Source organism: Tiliqua scincoides, chromosome 1 (assembly GCF_035046505.1).
Source record: "Tiliqua scincoides isolate rTilSci1 chromosome 1, rTilSci1.hap2, whole genome shotgun sequence".
NCBI lineage: Eukaryota > Metazoa > Chordata > Lepidosauria > Squamata > Scincidae > Tiliqua > Tiliqua scincoides.
Window position 1 is genome coordinate 281,354,004 of NC_089821.1, and position 15,155 is coordinate 281,369,158.

General features: G+C 47.0%; 1 protein-coding gene across 1 annotated transcript in view; it reads left to right on the forward strand.

Annotated features, from left to right (window-relative positions):
• Nucleotides 1-211: 211 nt before the first annotated feature.
• The window catches only part of HADHA (hydroxyacyl-CoA dehydrogenase trifunctional multienzyme complex subunit alpha), a 32,273-nt gene continuing 17,329 nt past the window's right edge, over nucleotides 212-15,155 (forward strand). Inside the window, exons 1-7 of the mRNA XM_066626757.1 lie at nucleotides 212-357; nucleotides 8,419-8,460; nucleotides 9,467-9,537; nucleotides 11,269-11,402; nucleotides 12,836-12,974; nucleotides 13,247-13,366; nucleotides 13,476-13,578. Of these exons, the coding sequence (XP_066482854.1) occupies nucleotides 273-357; nucleotides 8,419-8,460; nucleotides 9,467-9,537; nucleotides 11,269-11,402; nucleotides 12,836-12,974; nucleotides 13,247-13,366; nucleotides 13,476-13,578 (694 nt within the window). The 5' untranslated portion in view covers nucleotides 212-272. The remainder of the gene's footprint in view (nucleotides 358-8,418; nucleotides 8,461-9,466; nucleotides 9,538-11,268; nucleotides 11,403-12,835; nucleotides 12,975-13,246; nucleotides 13,367-13,475; nucleotides 13,579-15,155) is intronic.

Genomic DNA, 15,155 nt, shown 5'->3' on the forward strand with positions numbered 1-15,155 from the left:
GGGAAGCGCCTGATTCGGCGCGCCTGTCCGCGAAGGCGCGTCGGGAGAGGCTGTGTAGAGGCCCCTCCATCAGCGGCACAAGAGCTGCGGGAGAGGTCCGGGCGGGAGGGGAGACTGGCCCCCCCCCGGATTTCCGAGCAGGCACCTGCGCGGACAGCCCCACGTCAAAGGCGACGGTGAGCGGCGAAGGCCCCCGCCTGGCCCCGCCCCGGGCAGGTCCCCTCGCGCTCCCTCAGCGCTCGCTCGGCACGACCGACCTCGCTCTCGGCAAGATGGCGGCTGCTGTCAGGGCTGCCGGCAGCTGGGCGAGATTCGCGGCCGCCGCAAAGTACTGCTCGATCCGGCGCCGCCTCTCAGGTGAGGAGGGAGGGCGGCCGCCGGGGGCGAGCGGAGCGGCCCTTCTCGCGCTGCCTCCCCTTCCAGCCGTTGAGGGGGAGCAGAAGGGCGTCCTCCTCCCCCCCGCCCTGCTGCCGGCCAGGCGCTCCACGGCCGCCCCGTCCCGTGTCCAGCGGTGGATGGCCGTGGGGGGAGAGCAGCCCTAAGCGGGGCTTGGAGTCTGCCCCCCCGCAGGCGTTCAGAGGTATGGAGTCTCTGGGCCAGGGACGTGGAAGCCAGGGGCGTGTGCTGGGCGGGGAGGTAGGGGAGGCACAGCCTCCCCACCGGAGACCTTTGACCAACACCACTGCCATGTGAGGTGCCCAAGCACCCACAACCCACGCACAGCGAGAGGAAGGAGGGAGTGCAGGGCTTGTGGGGGTTGGGCGCCTCACACGGTGGTGGTGCTGGTCAAAGGACTCCGGTGGGGAGGCTGTGCCTCCCCACCCTGCGCCTCACAGGTGGCAGCACTTTACGAAGGACTCCAGTGGGGAGGCTGTGCCTCACCTGCCAACCCACCCACCCACATCCCTGGTAGAAGCTCATCTTGGCCCGTGACAGGCCTCTCCTCCTCCACAACTTTGCCTAAACCCTTTGAAATCTGCGTGAGCCCAATGGGTTTCATCTGCATTCTATTGAGAAGTTCTTTCTGGTGCCTGGCTTGAAAGTCTTGCTCACCACTTTAATTGGGCAACCCCCCCCCCCCCACTGTGAAAATGAGAAGAAATATCTTCCCTTCGCAGTGTATAGTTTTATGCATCTATAATTTTCAGACACTTAGGCTTTCTTGGTAGAAGACTGTGCCCCTAAACCTTGACCATGTGACACTTTGGTGTGCTTTTTCCAGCTCTTCAGTGTCCTTGTTTTAGCATTGGGAACAATCATCTCATTTTGTTTAAACATCATAGATGAAGGTAGTGTTCTCCTGGAATTAGTCTAATCCCTTTTGAAAGCTGCCTTAGTTGACAGCCAGTAGCACTTCCGCTGGTAGCAGAGATCTCTAGAAAAGCCTCAGCTTTAAAACAGTCAGTAAAAAGATGTGTAGGTCTACAGAGCTTGTGTCCTGAGTACATTTCTGTACTGCAGCAAGTCATGGACTCTTTGCTCACAACAGGAGAGGAAACTGAGCGCTTTCCACATGCGCTGCCTCCGACGCATCCTCGGCATCACCTGGCAGGACAAAGTTCCAAACAACACAGTCCTGGAACGTGCTGGAATTCCTAGCATGTATTCACTGCTGAAACAGAGACGCCTGCGTTGGCTCGGTCATGTCGTGAGAATGGATGATAGCCGGATCCCAAAGGATCTCCTCTATGGAGAACTCGTGCAAGGAAAGCGCCCTACAGGTAGACCACAGCTGCGATACAAGGACATCTGCAAGAGGGATCTGAAGGCCTTAGGAGTGGACCTCAACAAGTGGGAAACCCTGGCCTCTGAGCGGCCCGCTTGGAGGCAGGCTGTGCAGCATGGCCTTTCCCAGTTTGAAGAGACACTTTGCCAACAGTCTGAGGCTAAGAGGCAAAGAAGGAAGGCCCATAGCCAGGGAGACAGACCAGGGACAGACTGCACTTGCTCCCTGTGTGGAAGGGATTGTCACTCCCGAATTGGCCTTTTCTAGACGCTGTTCCAGAACCACCATTCAGAGCGCGATACCATAGTCTTTCGAGACTGAAGGTTGCCAACAACTAGCTGCAATGAACTTTCTCAAGTGACACTTGAATAGTTGAATGATACTTAAGTGGGTTCTAGAGCTTTTGGGAGTTCTGCTTGGGGTTCTATTAGCTGCCCTGGGTCCCTTTAGGGAGAAGGGCGGGATATAAATAAAGTTGTTTATTATTATTATTATTATTATTATTATTATTATTATTATTATTATTATTATTATTATATTGGGGGTTTCTGCTTGGGCAGAACTGGGCAATAACATTGAAGGCTCCTGATACTGCACCTCACCAGCAGTGGGTAGCCAAATGCCTCTTGAAAACTCTCAAACACAATATGAAGGCAACAGTTCTCTGTTGCTGTCCCTCCCCTACTTTCTGCAACTTTATACAGAGAGATACTGCTTCTGAAGCTGGATTTTTTTTTATTGTTATGGCTATCCATTGATAGGTCTATTTTCTGTGAATATGATCATTCTCTCTCAAAGCCATTTAAGCTACTCTCCTGGGACAAATAATAATAAGAAACCTGCTGGATCAGCCTAAATGTCCATCTGAGCCAACCCTGCATCCATCTTACCACAAATGATTCTGGGTAGCCCACAGGCAGGTCTCAAAGGCAACAAGAATTACAAAATTATGCATGGTGCAAAGAAAGTGAAAGAGAAGTTTTTCTTCCTAATTCATAATACTGGAACAAGGAATCACTCATTGGCAAGAAATTTAGTACAGACTAAGGGAGGGACTTCTTCACACAAGACATAATTAGTTTATGGAATTTGTTGCCACAGGATGTGGTGATAGTTACTACATTGGTTGGCTGTCTGGAGGGATTGGACAAATTCGGGGAGGACAATTTTATGTGGCCGCTAGACATGATCATTGTGTGCTTCTTCCAGTTTCACTGGTGGTATACATCTATATTACCACTTGCAGGTGAGCAATGGTGGAAGAATCATAAAATGTTCAAGTTGGGGTAAATGATCTCAAAGGTCAATTCCATCTCCTTGCCTGGTACAGGCAACTAGCATCCCTGACAAGTGGTTATTCAGCCTTTGCTTGAAAACCTTCAATGAGGGAAAACCCAGAACTGCACAAGGCAGACTGTTCCTGGGTCAGGCAGCTCTTATAGTGAGAGAATTCTTCCTTGTATCTTTCCTAAATGTGTTCCCTTGTAGTTTTAACTCATTGATTCTCATCCTACCTTCTGGAGTCACAGAGCATAAGTTCTCATCTTTTCTTGTGTGACAGCCCTTCAGATACTTGAAGACAGCTATTTGTATTAAACCAGCTAAGGGCTCAATCCTGTCATCCCCAGCACTGCATGTACTGCTGGCTCTGGGTGTTGCAAACATGTAAGGAGGGAGCACTGGCTCTAGACTTAAGCGCCAAGAGGAGGTTGGCACCAAGCTTCTGGTGGCAAGTAGCATCACTGGGGGGGAGGCATTCCATGGTGGGGTGGGACAGGCGGAGGCCTCCTCTGCCAGATCCTATGCCCCGTATCAGGCTGCAAAGTCCAACTCTTCTCAACTCTGTGCCGGCAACATAGTTGGTGCAGACTCGAGTAGCCCCATTGCAGGGCCTGGGGCTTCCTTTGGGGGAAGGGAACAAAAATTCCCTTTCCCCAAGGAGACCTCCAGTGGCATCCTTGACCCTGCTGGATGCAGCTGTAGCTATTTTGGCAGAGCTGCACTCTGCCGAATTGGGCTGTAAGTCTTCTCCTGGCTAAACATAACAGGCACCAATTGGCCTTCTTTTAAAGAGCACTCAGAAGGGATTTTTGGTATAGGAATTATCATTCTCGTGGTGTAGGTGCCTTGGCAGCTACTTGTGTTTCTATATCATTGCAATGTGAGAACTTTTTCAAAGTACACACATACCCTGTTTAATGCTGGGGATATGTTCCTAGAAACTGGAGCACTAACTGAATTCATGCAATACAGGGTCATTGTGGCATAGCTCCTATGAAGATGTGTTCCCAATATCATATCACATATGACCAACTTATTGTTGTACAAATTGATGGTAAGGCCACACCTGGAGTATTGTGTCCAGTTCTGGTCGCCGCATCTCAAAAAGAACATAGTGGAAATGGAAAAGGAGCAAAAGAGCGACTAAGATGATTACTGGGCTGGGGCACCTTCCTTATGAGGAAAGGCTACGGCGTTTGGGCCTCTTCAGCCTAGAAAAGAGACGCCTGAGGGGGAACATGATTGAGACATACAAAATTGTGCATGGGAAGGATAAAGTGGATAGAGAGATGCTCTTTACACTCTCACATAACACCAGAACCAGGGGACATCCACGAAAATTGAGTGTTGGGAGGGTTAGGACAGACAAAAGGAAATATTTCTTTACTCAGCGTGTGGTCAGTCTGTGGAACTCCTTGCTGCAGGATGTGGTGACGGCGTCTGGCCTGGATGCCTTTGAAAGGGGATTGGACAAGTTTCTGGAGGAAAGATCCATTATGGCTTACAAGCCATGATGTGTATGTGCAACCTCCTGATTTTAGAAATAAGTTATGTCAGAATGCCAGTGCAAGGGAGGGCACCAGGATGCAGGTCTCTTGTTATCTGGTGTGCTCCCTGGGATATTTGGTGGGCCGCTGTGAGACACAGGAAGCTGGACTAGATGGGCCTATGGCCTGATCCAGTGGGGCTGTTCTTGTTAGTGTTGCTAGGCCTAAAGTATGACCAATGGACACCTTGTGCTCTCCCAACTCAAGTTGCTGTAGCACCTGCATTTTAATGTCCAGAGTGATATTCAGCCTTTGCTTTTTTCAGTAGGTCTAGCACTATCACTTACATGCCTTTTGTCAGCCATTGTGGATCAAAGCTGTTCACCAGAACACTGTACCACTCTGCTAACAATAGCTGGCTAATGCTCATTGGTCAATGAGCAAGCTGTGCTAGCTGAAAATATAGTTATGTGTGTGCATGTGCAAACTATTTCCAAGAAAAATAGCATTATAACAAATCATTGTTGTGCAGGGCAGCGTTAAACAGAATATGCATGTTCGCTTCTGTACGCTTGAGTACTGTTGGCAACCTTCAGTCTTGAAAGACTATGGTATCGCGCTCTGAATGGTGGTTCTGGCACAGCGTCTAGTGTGGCTGAAAAGGCCGATTCGGGAGTGATAATCCCTTCCACACTGGGAGCAAGTGTAGTGTGTCCCTGGTCTGTCTCCCTGGCTATGGGCCTTCCTTCTTTGCCTCTTTGCCTCAGTCTGTTGGCCAAGTGTCTCTTCAAACTGGGAAAGGCCATGCTGCACAGCCTGCCTCCAAACAGAACGCTCAGAGGCCAAGTTTCCCATCTGTTGAGGTTCATTCCTAAGGCTTTCAGATCCCTCTTGCAGATATCTTGTAGTGCAACTGTGGTCTACCCGTAGGGCGCTTTCCCTGTACAAGTTCTCCATAGAGAAGATCCTTGGGGATCTGACCAACACCCATTCTCACGACATGACCAAGCCAATGCAGGCATCTCTGTTTCAGCAGTGTATACACGCTGGGGATTCCAGCTCGTTCCAGGACATGTTGTTTGGACCTTTGTCCTGCCAGGTGATGCGTTGGAGGCAGCGCATGTGGAAAGCATTCAGCTTCTTCTCCAGTTGTGTGTGAAGAGTCCATGACTCGCTGCAGTACAGAAGTGTACTCAAGATGCAGGCTCTGTAGACCTGGATCTTGGTATGTTCCGTCAGCTTCTTGTTGAATCATACTCTCTTTGCGAGTCTGGAAAACGTGGTAGCTGCTTTGCCGATGCTTCTGTTTAGCTCGGTATCAAGAGAAAGAGTGTCTGAGATCGTTGAGCCAAGGTACACAAAGTCATGGACAACCTCCAGTTCATGCGCAGAGATTGTAATGCAGGGAGGTGAGTCCGCATCCTGAACCATGACCTGTGTTTTCTTAAGGCTGATTGTCAGTCCAAAGTCTTGGCAGGCCTTGCTAAAACAGTTCATGAGCAAACGCCTTTACCTAGTAGTTTTTGTCAAGAACTTGAAGCTGCTTTTCTTGTTGATACCTTTTGACAGTAATAAAAACACTGTTGAATGATACCTTCTGAGAGCACCTTCTGAGGGATTTACTTCCCTTCCCCCAGTTTTCCCTCAAACTTGTTTTTGTTTATCAGCCCCATATTAAGATAATGCTTGTAAATCTCACTCCATATTACTGGCCACCTTCCAAGTTTTTTGGCCAACTTTGAATGGAAGTTTTAACTTAATAATCATGTGTGTGTTATAACTTATAGTCATAATCTTGTTAAATCTCTTGGATGTTGGTTCAGTTGCTTCTGAACAGGAGCTTTCATTACTCCTGTACCCAAAAGAGGTAGACCTCTTAAAAAAATACTGCAATCTACTCAAAAGCAAGTCATTTCCTTCTAAAATGTGCTCTGGTGTTGCCATGCTGCTTATAAATAATGCTTAAGTCAAGCTTGTTTTCAGTAGCAGTGAAAGAAAGATTCAGTGCCTGATTGGAAAGGAGGGTGGGAAGAAGCAGCAGTTGCACAATTGCATGGCGTGGTGTGTGAATGTTTGTCATGGATGAAACTTCATCTAATTACCTACAATCTGATCTCTTAGCCAATTGTTAGGTAATGACAAACCCAGAAGCTGCTCAGGCTTTAGCCAGCAGTTGTCTGTACAAATGGTCTTTTCCTCTTCCCTGCTATCTCCAAGTGTAGGAACAATCATAGAATTGGACATGATCCAAAAAGCAGTCCACATCTGTATTCTTTCATATGGACGAACTGCAGATGCTGTAAGATTTCTTTAAGAAGCTTTTATGCTGCTCTTCAATTAAAATTCTTGAGTTCTTTTTTTTTTAAAAGGTAAAACATAAGTCAGTCAAATTGGATAAATTAAGCCCATAAAAGCAAAGAAGTAATGAAATCTGACAGAGCCAATAAAAGCACCCATTTCACCCCGCATTGCTGTTGTGCTGGGAGAATGATGTTGTCATGTATGCCTGATTTTGAAGTACTGGGTTTTTTTGGCCTCTAGGTCCTTCTCTTTATATAGGAGATGGACCCTGTGTTGTGAGGCCTGGGCCTGAGGAACAGGTAGACCTTTATGGTGCAGAAAGCATTGGTGAGTGGTCCTTTCTCAGGAATATAAGAGGTGCAAATTTAAAGCAAGAAGATTTTATCTTTCTGAGGTGGCTTTTACAGAGACAGCAAGAGTCCACCACTACCTCACCACCCCCAAAGTGACTCACTTGGAATTTCAACAGGAGGAGCATATTATCCAGGTTCCAAAGAGCCTGCGTTTCTGGCAAGGATGCAATATGGGTGAAAGGTTCTTTGCTTTCCACCCCTGCTATGGAAATATGGGCCAGAGGGCATGGCACACCTCCAGCTTTATTTGGGCTAGGCTTGGGGAGGTCTGGACTAGGTCTCTTGTTAACAGCACACTAAGCAGCACATGATGTGAATGAATAAGAAGATGTAGTTGATGTTCCTTTAACTAACACAGCTCAAGCTGAATCTTGCTTTTATTTCCCTGCCTTTAGTTGTGAAAACAATAGAGGAACTTCTGTTATCTCTTTCAAATTAGACATCCTGTGTGTGTGGAAGGGGAGCTTGCACAGTTAGTGTGGAAAAATGAAAGCCCTCTGAAGTCAGACCACTTCTGAGTGTAGGTTGCCCTGATGTAACTATCATGTGATTGTTCTGATTCTGTCTCCATGTATTGAAATAAAGGGCAGTTGCCACCTCTCCACCATGTGAGGAGCAAGAGGTGGATATGGCTATGTCCAAAACTAGTAAACCTGGTTGGCCCTTGAAAACAGAGTCATGAGTCGCAGTGGTCTGGAAAAATGAAATATCACTTAACCTCTAGCAGAGGATGCAAAAGGTCTGGAGTGGCCTTGAAAACTGGGTCAGAGTGTTGTGTTTTGCCTTCCTGCATCTCTGTAGGAAGCTAAAGTTCTTCTTGGTTTTGGCCATAAGACTAATTGAGGAAGCCAAGAGAAAGCAGTCGTGTGAAAATGGTGGCAGTTGCGTTAGTGGAGGAAGGCACATCCCTCCCAAGAACCATGGCCTGCCGTTGCTAAAAAATGAGCCTTCAGTGAAACCCCTCTGCAGCGGACTGCATGGATCAGCCGCCCTGCTTGGATATCAGTCTGTATTTCAGGTGGAATTATGGAAGCTCAAGAGTTCTGCAGTGGAATTGGCTCTTGTTTTCTCTGGCTGCTGTAGATAGTGTATCATGATTAAATGGGAGGCTGGGGGGGGGCATTTCACAAGGGTTAGTGATCACTAGCAAATGCTGGTAACTCATGACCGGAAAAGTTCTGGATACTTCTGGACACCCAGAGGCCTAGACACACCTAGGAATTTGAGATATTGTTCCAGCCCTGCATAACTCCAAACATCTCTCTTTCAGGTTATGCCTGCCGAAACCTCAGCACCACCTCCTCTCATAAATGTAAGTGCAAAATGGGGGGGGGGGGCGGAGGGAGGGAGAGCAAGCAGGAATTCTGTTCTGACTGAAATTGGGCAAAGTTGGGAAGTAAACATCTATGTCGTTCAGGAATGGGACTCCCTCCCCCTCCCTTTTAAAGATTAATTTTAATCTCTTTTGCAGAACTCAGTTTTTTTTCTTCCTCTAGTAGTAACAAAAAATAATGGATTGTGACATAATGCTTCCAGATAATAATGTGCACAATTCATTAGGTCAAACACCAAGGGCAGCTCTTCTCCTCAAGTGTACCACATTATGAAGGACCTCCTGAATCCTGCATATTTTTTGTCCTCCCAGTACTAGTGAAGTACTTTGGCTGGGAAGGTTGGCCGGTAGCACTTTGCAAGAACTAGGATGGAAAGTGGGAGAATGCAAAAACTAGAATGCATAATTCCCTCCCAACTGGGTAAAGAAGCCCCTTTTCAAATGGTGGCTTTTATACTTAGCATTGGTATGTATTCCGCCCAACATAGTATCCCTTTACTGTTATTTTACGGAGGTTGTGTCTTTTGTTGACATTGCTGCTGTTAAATTGTGAGCCCCTTTAAGATGGGAAACCATATTCTCAAAAGCAGTTTATGCAGCCAAAAGGAAGAGAACAGGCATGTAAATATTCTTATTCTGTTTCAAGTTGTGGGACAGTTAACAGGTATGGGAGTGACCAGTACATGCATAGTGTGGTATACTGTAACTGGAAATCTTATACATCCATTTCTCTAATTTAAGCTTTAATTGCCTACTTTTTTCCTTCTCCTTTCCTTGAGTGCTGGTACTTGTTGAAGGTGAGGCTGGAGACTTCTTTGTTCCCACACGTTCTACCCAGTTCTTTTCTGGAGAATGCATTCAGGGAGCAGTCGAGGCCTTGCACTTCCCCAGCTTCTGCAGCTTCACATTGCACTCGATTGCTAAGCTAGGTTGAAGTTCATTGTGGGGAAATAATACACCTCTCTCTCTGTCTCTTGACCTCCAGCTAGAACCCATGTTGACTATGACATCAAAGGAAATGTTGCGGTTGTGCGCTTTAACTCCCCGAATTCCAAGGTGGGTCTTCCCCTGCATTCTCTGTGGGCGCATGCTATTTAACAGGATAGGTTGAGAGAGTGAAATGGTCCCAGAGCACGATGGAAACACCTTCCAGTGGAGAGACTGTGGTGGGATGTGGCATGTTTGGAGAAGATCTCATGATGGTGGAAAGGTGGGAGAGAGGTTATTGGAGCTCTGTTTAGCCTAGTTAGTTATAGTTGGCATCCTTCAGTCTTGGAAGACTATGGTATTGTGCTCTGAATTGTGGTTTTGGAACAGCTTCTAGTGTGGCTGAAAAGGCCAATTCGGGCGTGACAATCCCTTCCACACCGGGAGCAAGTGCAGTCTGTCCCTGGTCTGTCTCCCTGGCTATGGGCCTTCCTTCTTTGCCTCTTAGCCTCAGACTGTTGGCAAAGTGTCTCTTCAAACTGGGAAAGGCCATGCTGCACAGCCTGCCTCCAAGCGGGCCGCTCAGAGGCCAGGGTTTCCCACTTGTTGAGGTCCACTCCTAAGGCCTTCAGATCCCTCTTGCAGATGTCCTTGTATCGCAGCTGTGGTCTACCTGTAGGGCTACCCCAATAATGGGAAAAGGGAATATCCATAACTTCCATTAGTTTTAAAGTACTTCTGCTGTGCCAACTCAACTAGTTCACTTTTTACAACAGTGCAGTGAGGTAGGCCTTTATGAATCCTATTTAACAGATCAGGAGCAAATGCTGAGGCATTATTAGCCCAAGCCCCATGGCTGAGTTGGGATTCTAATCCAGGCATCAGCCCTTGAACCTCACTGGCCATCACTGCTCATTTTGTGGGCTATACTAGGAACCTCTTGGTATCTTGTCCTCTGTTATTAATGAAGTCTTGCAGAAATTGAGTGTTGGGCGGGTTAGGACAGACAAAAGAAAATATTTCTTTACTCAGCGTGTGGTCGGTCTGTGGAACTCCTTGCCACAGGATGTGGTGATGGTGTCTAGCCTAGACGCCTTTAAAAGGGGATTGGACGAGTTTCTGGAGGAAAAATCCATTATGGGGTACAAGCCATGATGTGTATGCGCAACCTCCTGATTTTAGGAATGGGTTAAGTCAGAATGCCAGATGTAGGGGAGAGCACCAGGATGAGGTCTCTTGTTATCTGGTGTGCTCCCTGGGGCATTTGGTGGGCCGCTGTGAGATACAGGAAGCTGGACTAGATGGGCCTATGGCCTGATCCAGTGGGGCTGTTCTTATGTTCTTATGTTCTTATGTAAATTAATGGAGCTGTCTGTCCATCTGCCTAGAAAGCAGGAAGAAAGACAACAGTCAGAGAGGCAGGTTGTAAAGCTCTCCTGGCAATGAATGAGTCCTTCTGACAGTCAAATATAGAGAAAACAGCTGTGCAGGACTCTGTCTACTAGTTAGGAACTCAGCTACCTACACAATCCTAAAAAGCAATGAAAATAAATCCTTTTATAAAGGAGCATCTTTGGGGTACAAAGAGATCTTGCAGCTAAGCAAGAATACCTCCTGCAGTTTGATCTGCTGTGGATTTCAGTCTCTTCCTCTTGATGATAGGTGCTGTTGAAGAGTCACTTTGCAAGCTCTGTAATGTTTGTGGGGTTTGTAAATGCTGTCATTTTGCTGAGCTTTGGCTGCTCTGCTAGCGCTTTCCTTGTTGGAATGGGCAGAACAAGAAACTTGCAAGGGATGTCTCCATCCAGAGCTCTTCCTGTTGTCTGCTTTTGTTTTAGCTTGCCTGCTTCCTTGTTCCAGGTGAACACACTGTCAAAACAGTTACAAGCAGAATTCACAGAAATATTGAATGAGATCTGGGTCAACGATGCTATCCAGAGTGCAGTCCTCATCTCGTCAAAACCTGGCTGCTTTATTGCTGGGGCAGACATCAAGTGAGTTCCAAGGAGGACATGTCCTGCTTTTGGGGGGGGGGGCATGGGGATGGAGAGGTGAACAGACTGTTTGTAGCTAGGCCTCTCAGGGTGGGAATTTCAGAGCAGCTGTCACAGTGGGCCCCTTAAGATCTCATTCCCAGCAGCAAGGTTGGATTATTTGACCTCACAAGTACTTTTAAGGTGCTAGTGTTGTTCTCCTCTCTGTTGAGTGTACAACCAACTCTTTGATCCTGAAATCAAGTGGGCATGACTAAAGACCATAACCTTCTGTAATGTGCAGGTGGCTGGCTGTCATAAACATAGGGGGGTTTGGGGTGCTTAGGGTTCTTGGTTTTCGAACCCTAAAGCCCTCAAGGCCCCTCTTCTCAGTAGTACTGCCACCACCCTGTACGTGCCAGTTCCTCAGTCCAGGGACACTGAGACCCTCTAGGCTTAATTAACCCTCACACTCCCTGGGCACTCATTATTACACTTCTTATGCTATTAGTACTGAGGTGATTTCATACTATTTAGACTGTCCAATCAGAACCCTAGAGGAACAGAACCTTCTGGAAGTTGACCTGGTTGCTAACCCCTTGTAGTTCCTTACCCCTCCCAACTGGAGATCCACAGCTGCACTCCATCACACTTGATAAGGTGCCTCTCTGTCTGCTAAAGCGCTAACATTAGAATGGATTGTAATTCTTGTTATCTGTCCTTTCTGGCCAGCAAAGGAGAGACAACAGTCCTTTTGTTTATATACTCACATTCCTGCTGCTAGGAACTGCTAGCAACTTCTCAGTTACACTGTCTCAGTTTGGTTCAGGCTTCTACTGCCAACCTAGACCTAACATGCACTTATTGATGACCCTGGCATTTTCTTATTTACTGCTATTCATATTGTAGATGATGAGACTGACACAATAATTTGGATTTGGAACTCTGAGTTCATCCCACGTCCAGTGAATACCACTCTGGCTTTCTGCTGTTGCGGTGCCTCTGCAAATCTTTCTTGTACTCTTTGTTTCAAGCATTGGTCGACTTGACTACCTGCCAGGCCTTTGCAGACTTACATGTCCTCAAATGGAACCCTTGCCTAACTGAAGGTCTATAGGACTGTTTTGAAAGGTCCTGCGGCAGAGGCAAGGTGTGAACAGGGGAAGTCCTGATTCACATCTCAGCTTGTCAGCTACTGCACCACTCAGAATTCTGCGCACTTTTTGAGGTGGTTGCCAACTTTCCTTCCTTAGCAGTTACCACTTCAAATGCCTGGTTGCTACTGGCCAGTGACAAAGAATGTTGTGAAATAGTCTGGAGATGCTTGGTGGGCAGTTTTAAACTACTTGTCCATCTGTGTTGTTCTATACCAGCTTTGGGGGGTTGGGAATCAAGTAGTATGGCCCTCTTCCCTGCACTGCCACAAATGTTTCTTTACTTTGTCCTGTTTATAGCATGATTGAGGCCTGCAAGTCCAGCCAAGAAGTGTCTCAGCTTTCTCAGGAAGGACAGAAGATGTTGGAAAAGATTGAAAAGTCTCCAAAGCCCATTGTTGCTGCCATCAGTGGTTCCTGTCTTGGTGGAGGACTAGAGGTACAACAAAGGATTTCCAGGAGGGGAGGGCATAGGGCCCCTCATGGTGTCACTGTTGGAGAAGGGCTGGGCCAGGTAGCCTAGCCATCTGGTTCAGAGCAGGCTTCCACCCAGTAGGCCCTAGTGAATTGAGCTGAGAGCTGAGCCAGCTTCATTCACTGTTGCCATGGAGCAGTGTCATTGCAAGGTGTGCTTCCCTTTGGTGGGCCCTGACGAGAAGTTCAGGAAGACCGAGTCGCATGTGATAGTGCATTCTGCTCTGTTTTCTCCAGGTTGCCATTGCTTGCCAATACAGGTTAGCAACCAGGGACAAGAAGACAGTTCTGGGCACACCTGAGGTGCTGCTGGGCCTGCTGCCAGGAGCAGGAGGCACCCAAAGGCTGCCAAAGATGGTGAGTATGGACCTCCAGTAGATCTCCTGCAAGACCTGATGCAGTGGTTCTGCTTTATTCACATCCCCCTTTCTGGTTTGTGAAACTCCTTCTCCTTTTGGCTTTTCAGGTGGGACTTCCTAATGCCTTTGACATGATGCTAACTGGAAGAAACCTTCGTGCTGACAAAGCAAAAAAGATGGGGCTGGTGGACCAGCTGGTAGAGCCATTAGGTTAGAAGATCCAGACTCTTTCAAATATGAGTTTCTTGTGCTGATTTCTTGTCTCATATGCAACTATCTTTTGACAGAAGTAGCTGTTGACCTCCAAGAGGTGCTGACAGTCCATTTAAGGAGGTACTTCAGTGGCCCAGTAGTTTTCATACTCCCCCCCCCCCCCCCCCAGGAGTCTTGAGCCTGTATACAGCAAGAAGGACCCTGGTGGAGAATTTCTGTAATTTCAGAGAATGGGCTCCTTTCATTCAATGAGAAAAGTACCACTCACAACTTTTTCTTTTTCTCTTTCTCCAAAGCAAAAGCAGCTAACCAGCACTGCAAACAAGTAGGCTCTGAATCCTAGATGGATACTATCAACGTATCATATTTTTAAATAAGTGAATGACAGAGGTTTAAACTGTTAAAGGCTGTGGCTTCCACTTTTCTTAGTAACACAACTAGTATTTTGAATGTATGTTGGAAGTCAAGGTATTACTTCTTGGAATTCTTTCATCCACATATTCTAAGGAAACTGGCATATCCAAGAGAGTGTGGTGGTGGGGGGAATCATAAGACTTGGTGAACATCATGAGTCGTCTTCCAGATTAAGTCCTTCAGTATTAAGTCTAGGGATCCAGAGATGTCCTTTCTCACAGGTGGGGGAGGACTTTCTTGGCTAGGCTGCTCCTCCCACTCGCTCCTGACAGACAGGGCCATGCAAATGAGGAGTTCTGAAGGCTGTGGGTACAGACACACCCCCAGTTTGTTTGCGTCTCGCCCCAAAGAAGAGGACTGTGACAGACCTTGTCTGTTGACTTTGCTTATTCATTTTTTTTTTAGTTTTTCAGTAGTTAGTAGTTGCAGTAGTCAGTAATTCGGTTTGAAGGGCATTGCAGCACTTTTTTTTTCAGGAAACTCGTAATGAAGTCTGAAGGGAGAGCAGCTATTCAGACCTTTAAAGACTGCCTTTCAGAGGATGTGCACCTAACTGTGGCAGTCTTGTCCAAAGACACAGAGGAGAGTTGGGTCCCCTGTTTTTTGACACCCTTCCCCACTAAAAGGCAAATGTGATGTGATTGGGGTGAAGGCAAAAGGCTGACACCAACAAATTGAGATCAAGAGGAGTAATGGGACCACTGTGTTCTGCTTTAATCAGATCCCACTGGAATACTGTGTCCAGTACCACCACTGGGTACCGCCATTTAAGAGGGATATTGACAGACTGGAGCAGATCCAGAGGAAGGTGATTGGTATGGTGATGGAGTTGGAGAGCACATCATATGAGGGCAAGTTGAAGGAGTTTGACATGTTTAGTTTGAAAAGATGAGATGGTTACAAGGTGATACAACTGTGCATAAATATCTGAGGAGCTGTCATGTGGAAGATGGAGCAGATTTGTTCTTAGTTGCTTTAGGCTAGGGCCAGGACAGATAGGATTAAATGACAACAAGGAAATTTTGATTAAAAGATAGAAAGAACTTCATGATGGTACAAACTGTTAGGCAGTTGAATAGTCTGCTTCCAAAAGTTGTACTTTATCTTTGGAGGTCTTTGAGCAGATGCTGGCCACTTATTGGGATTTTCTAACTGCATGG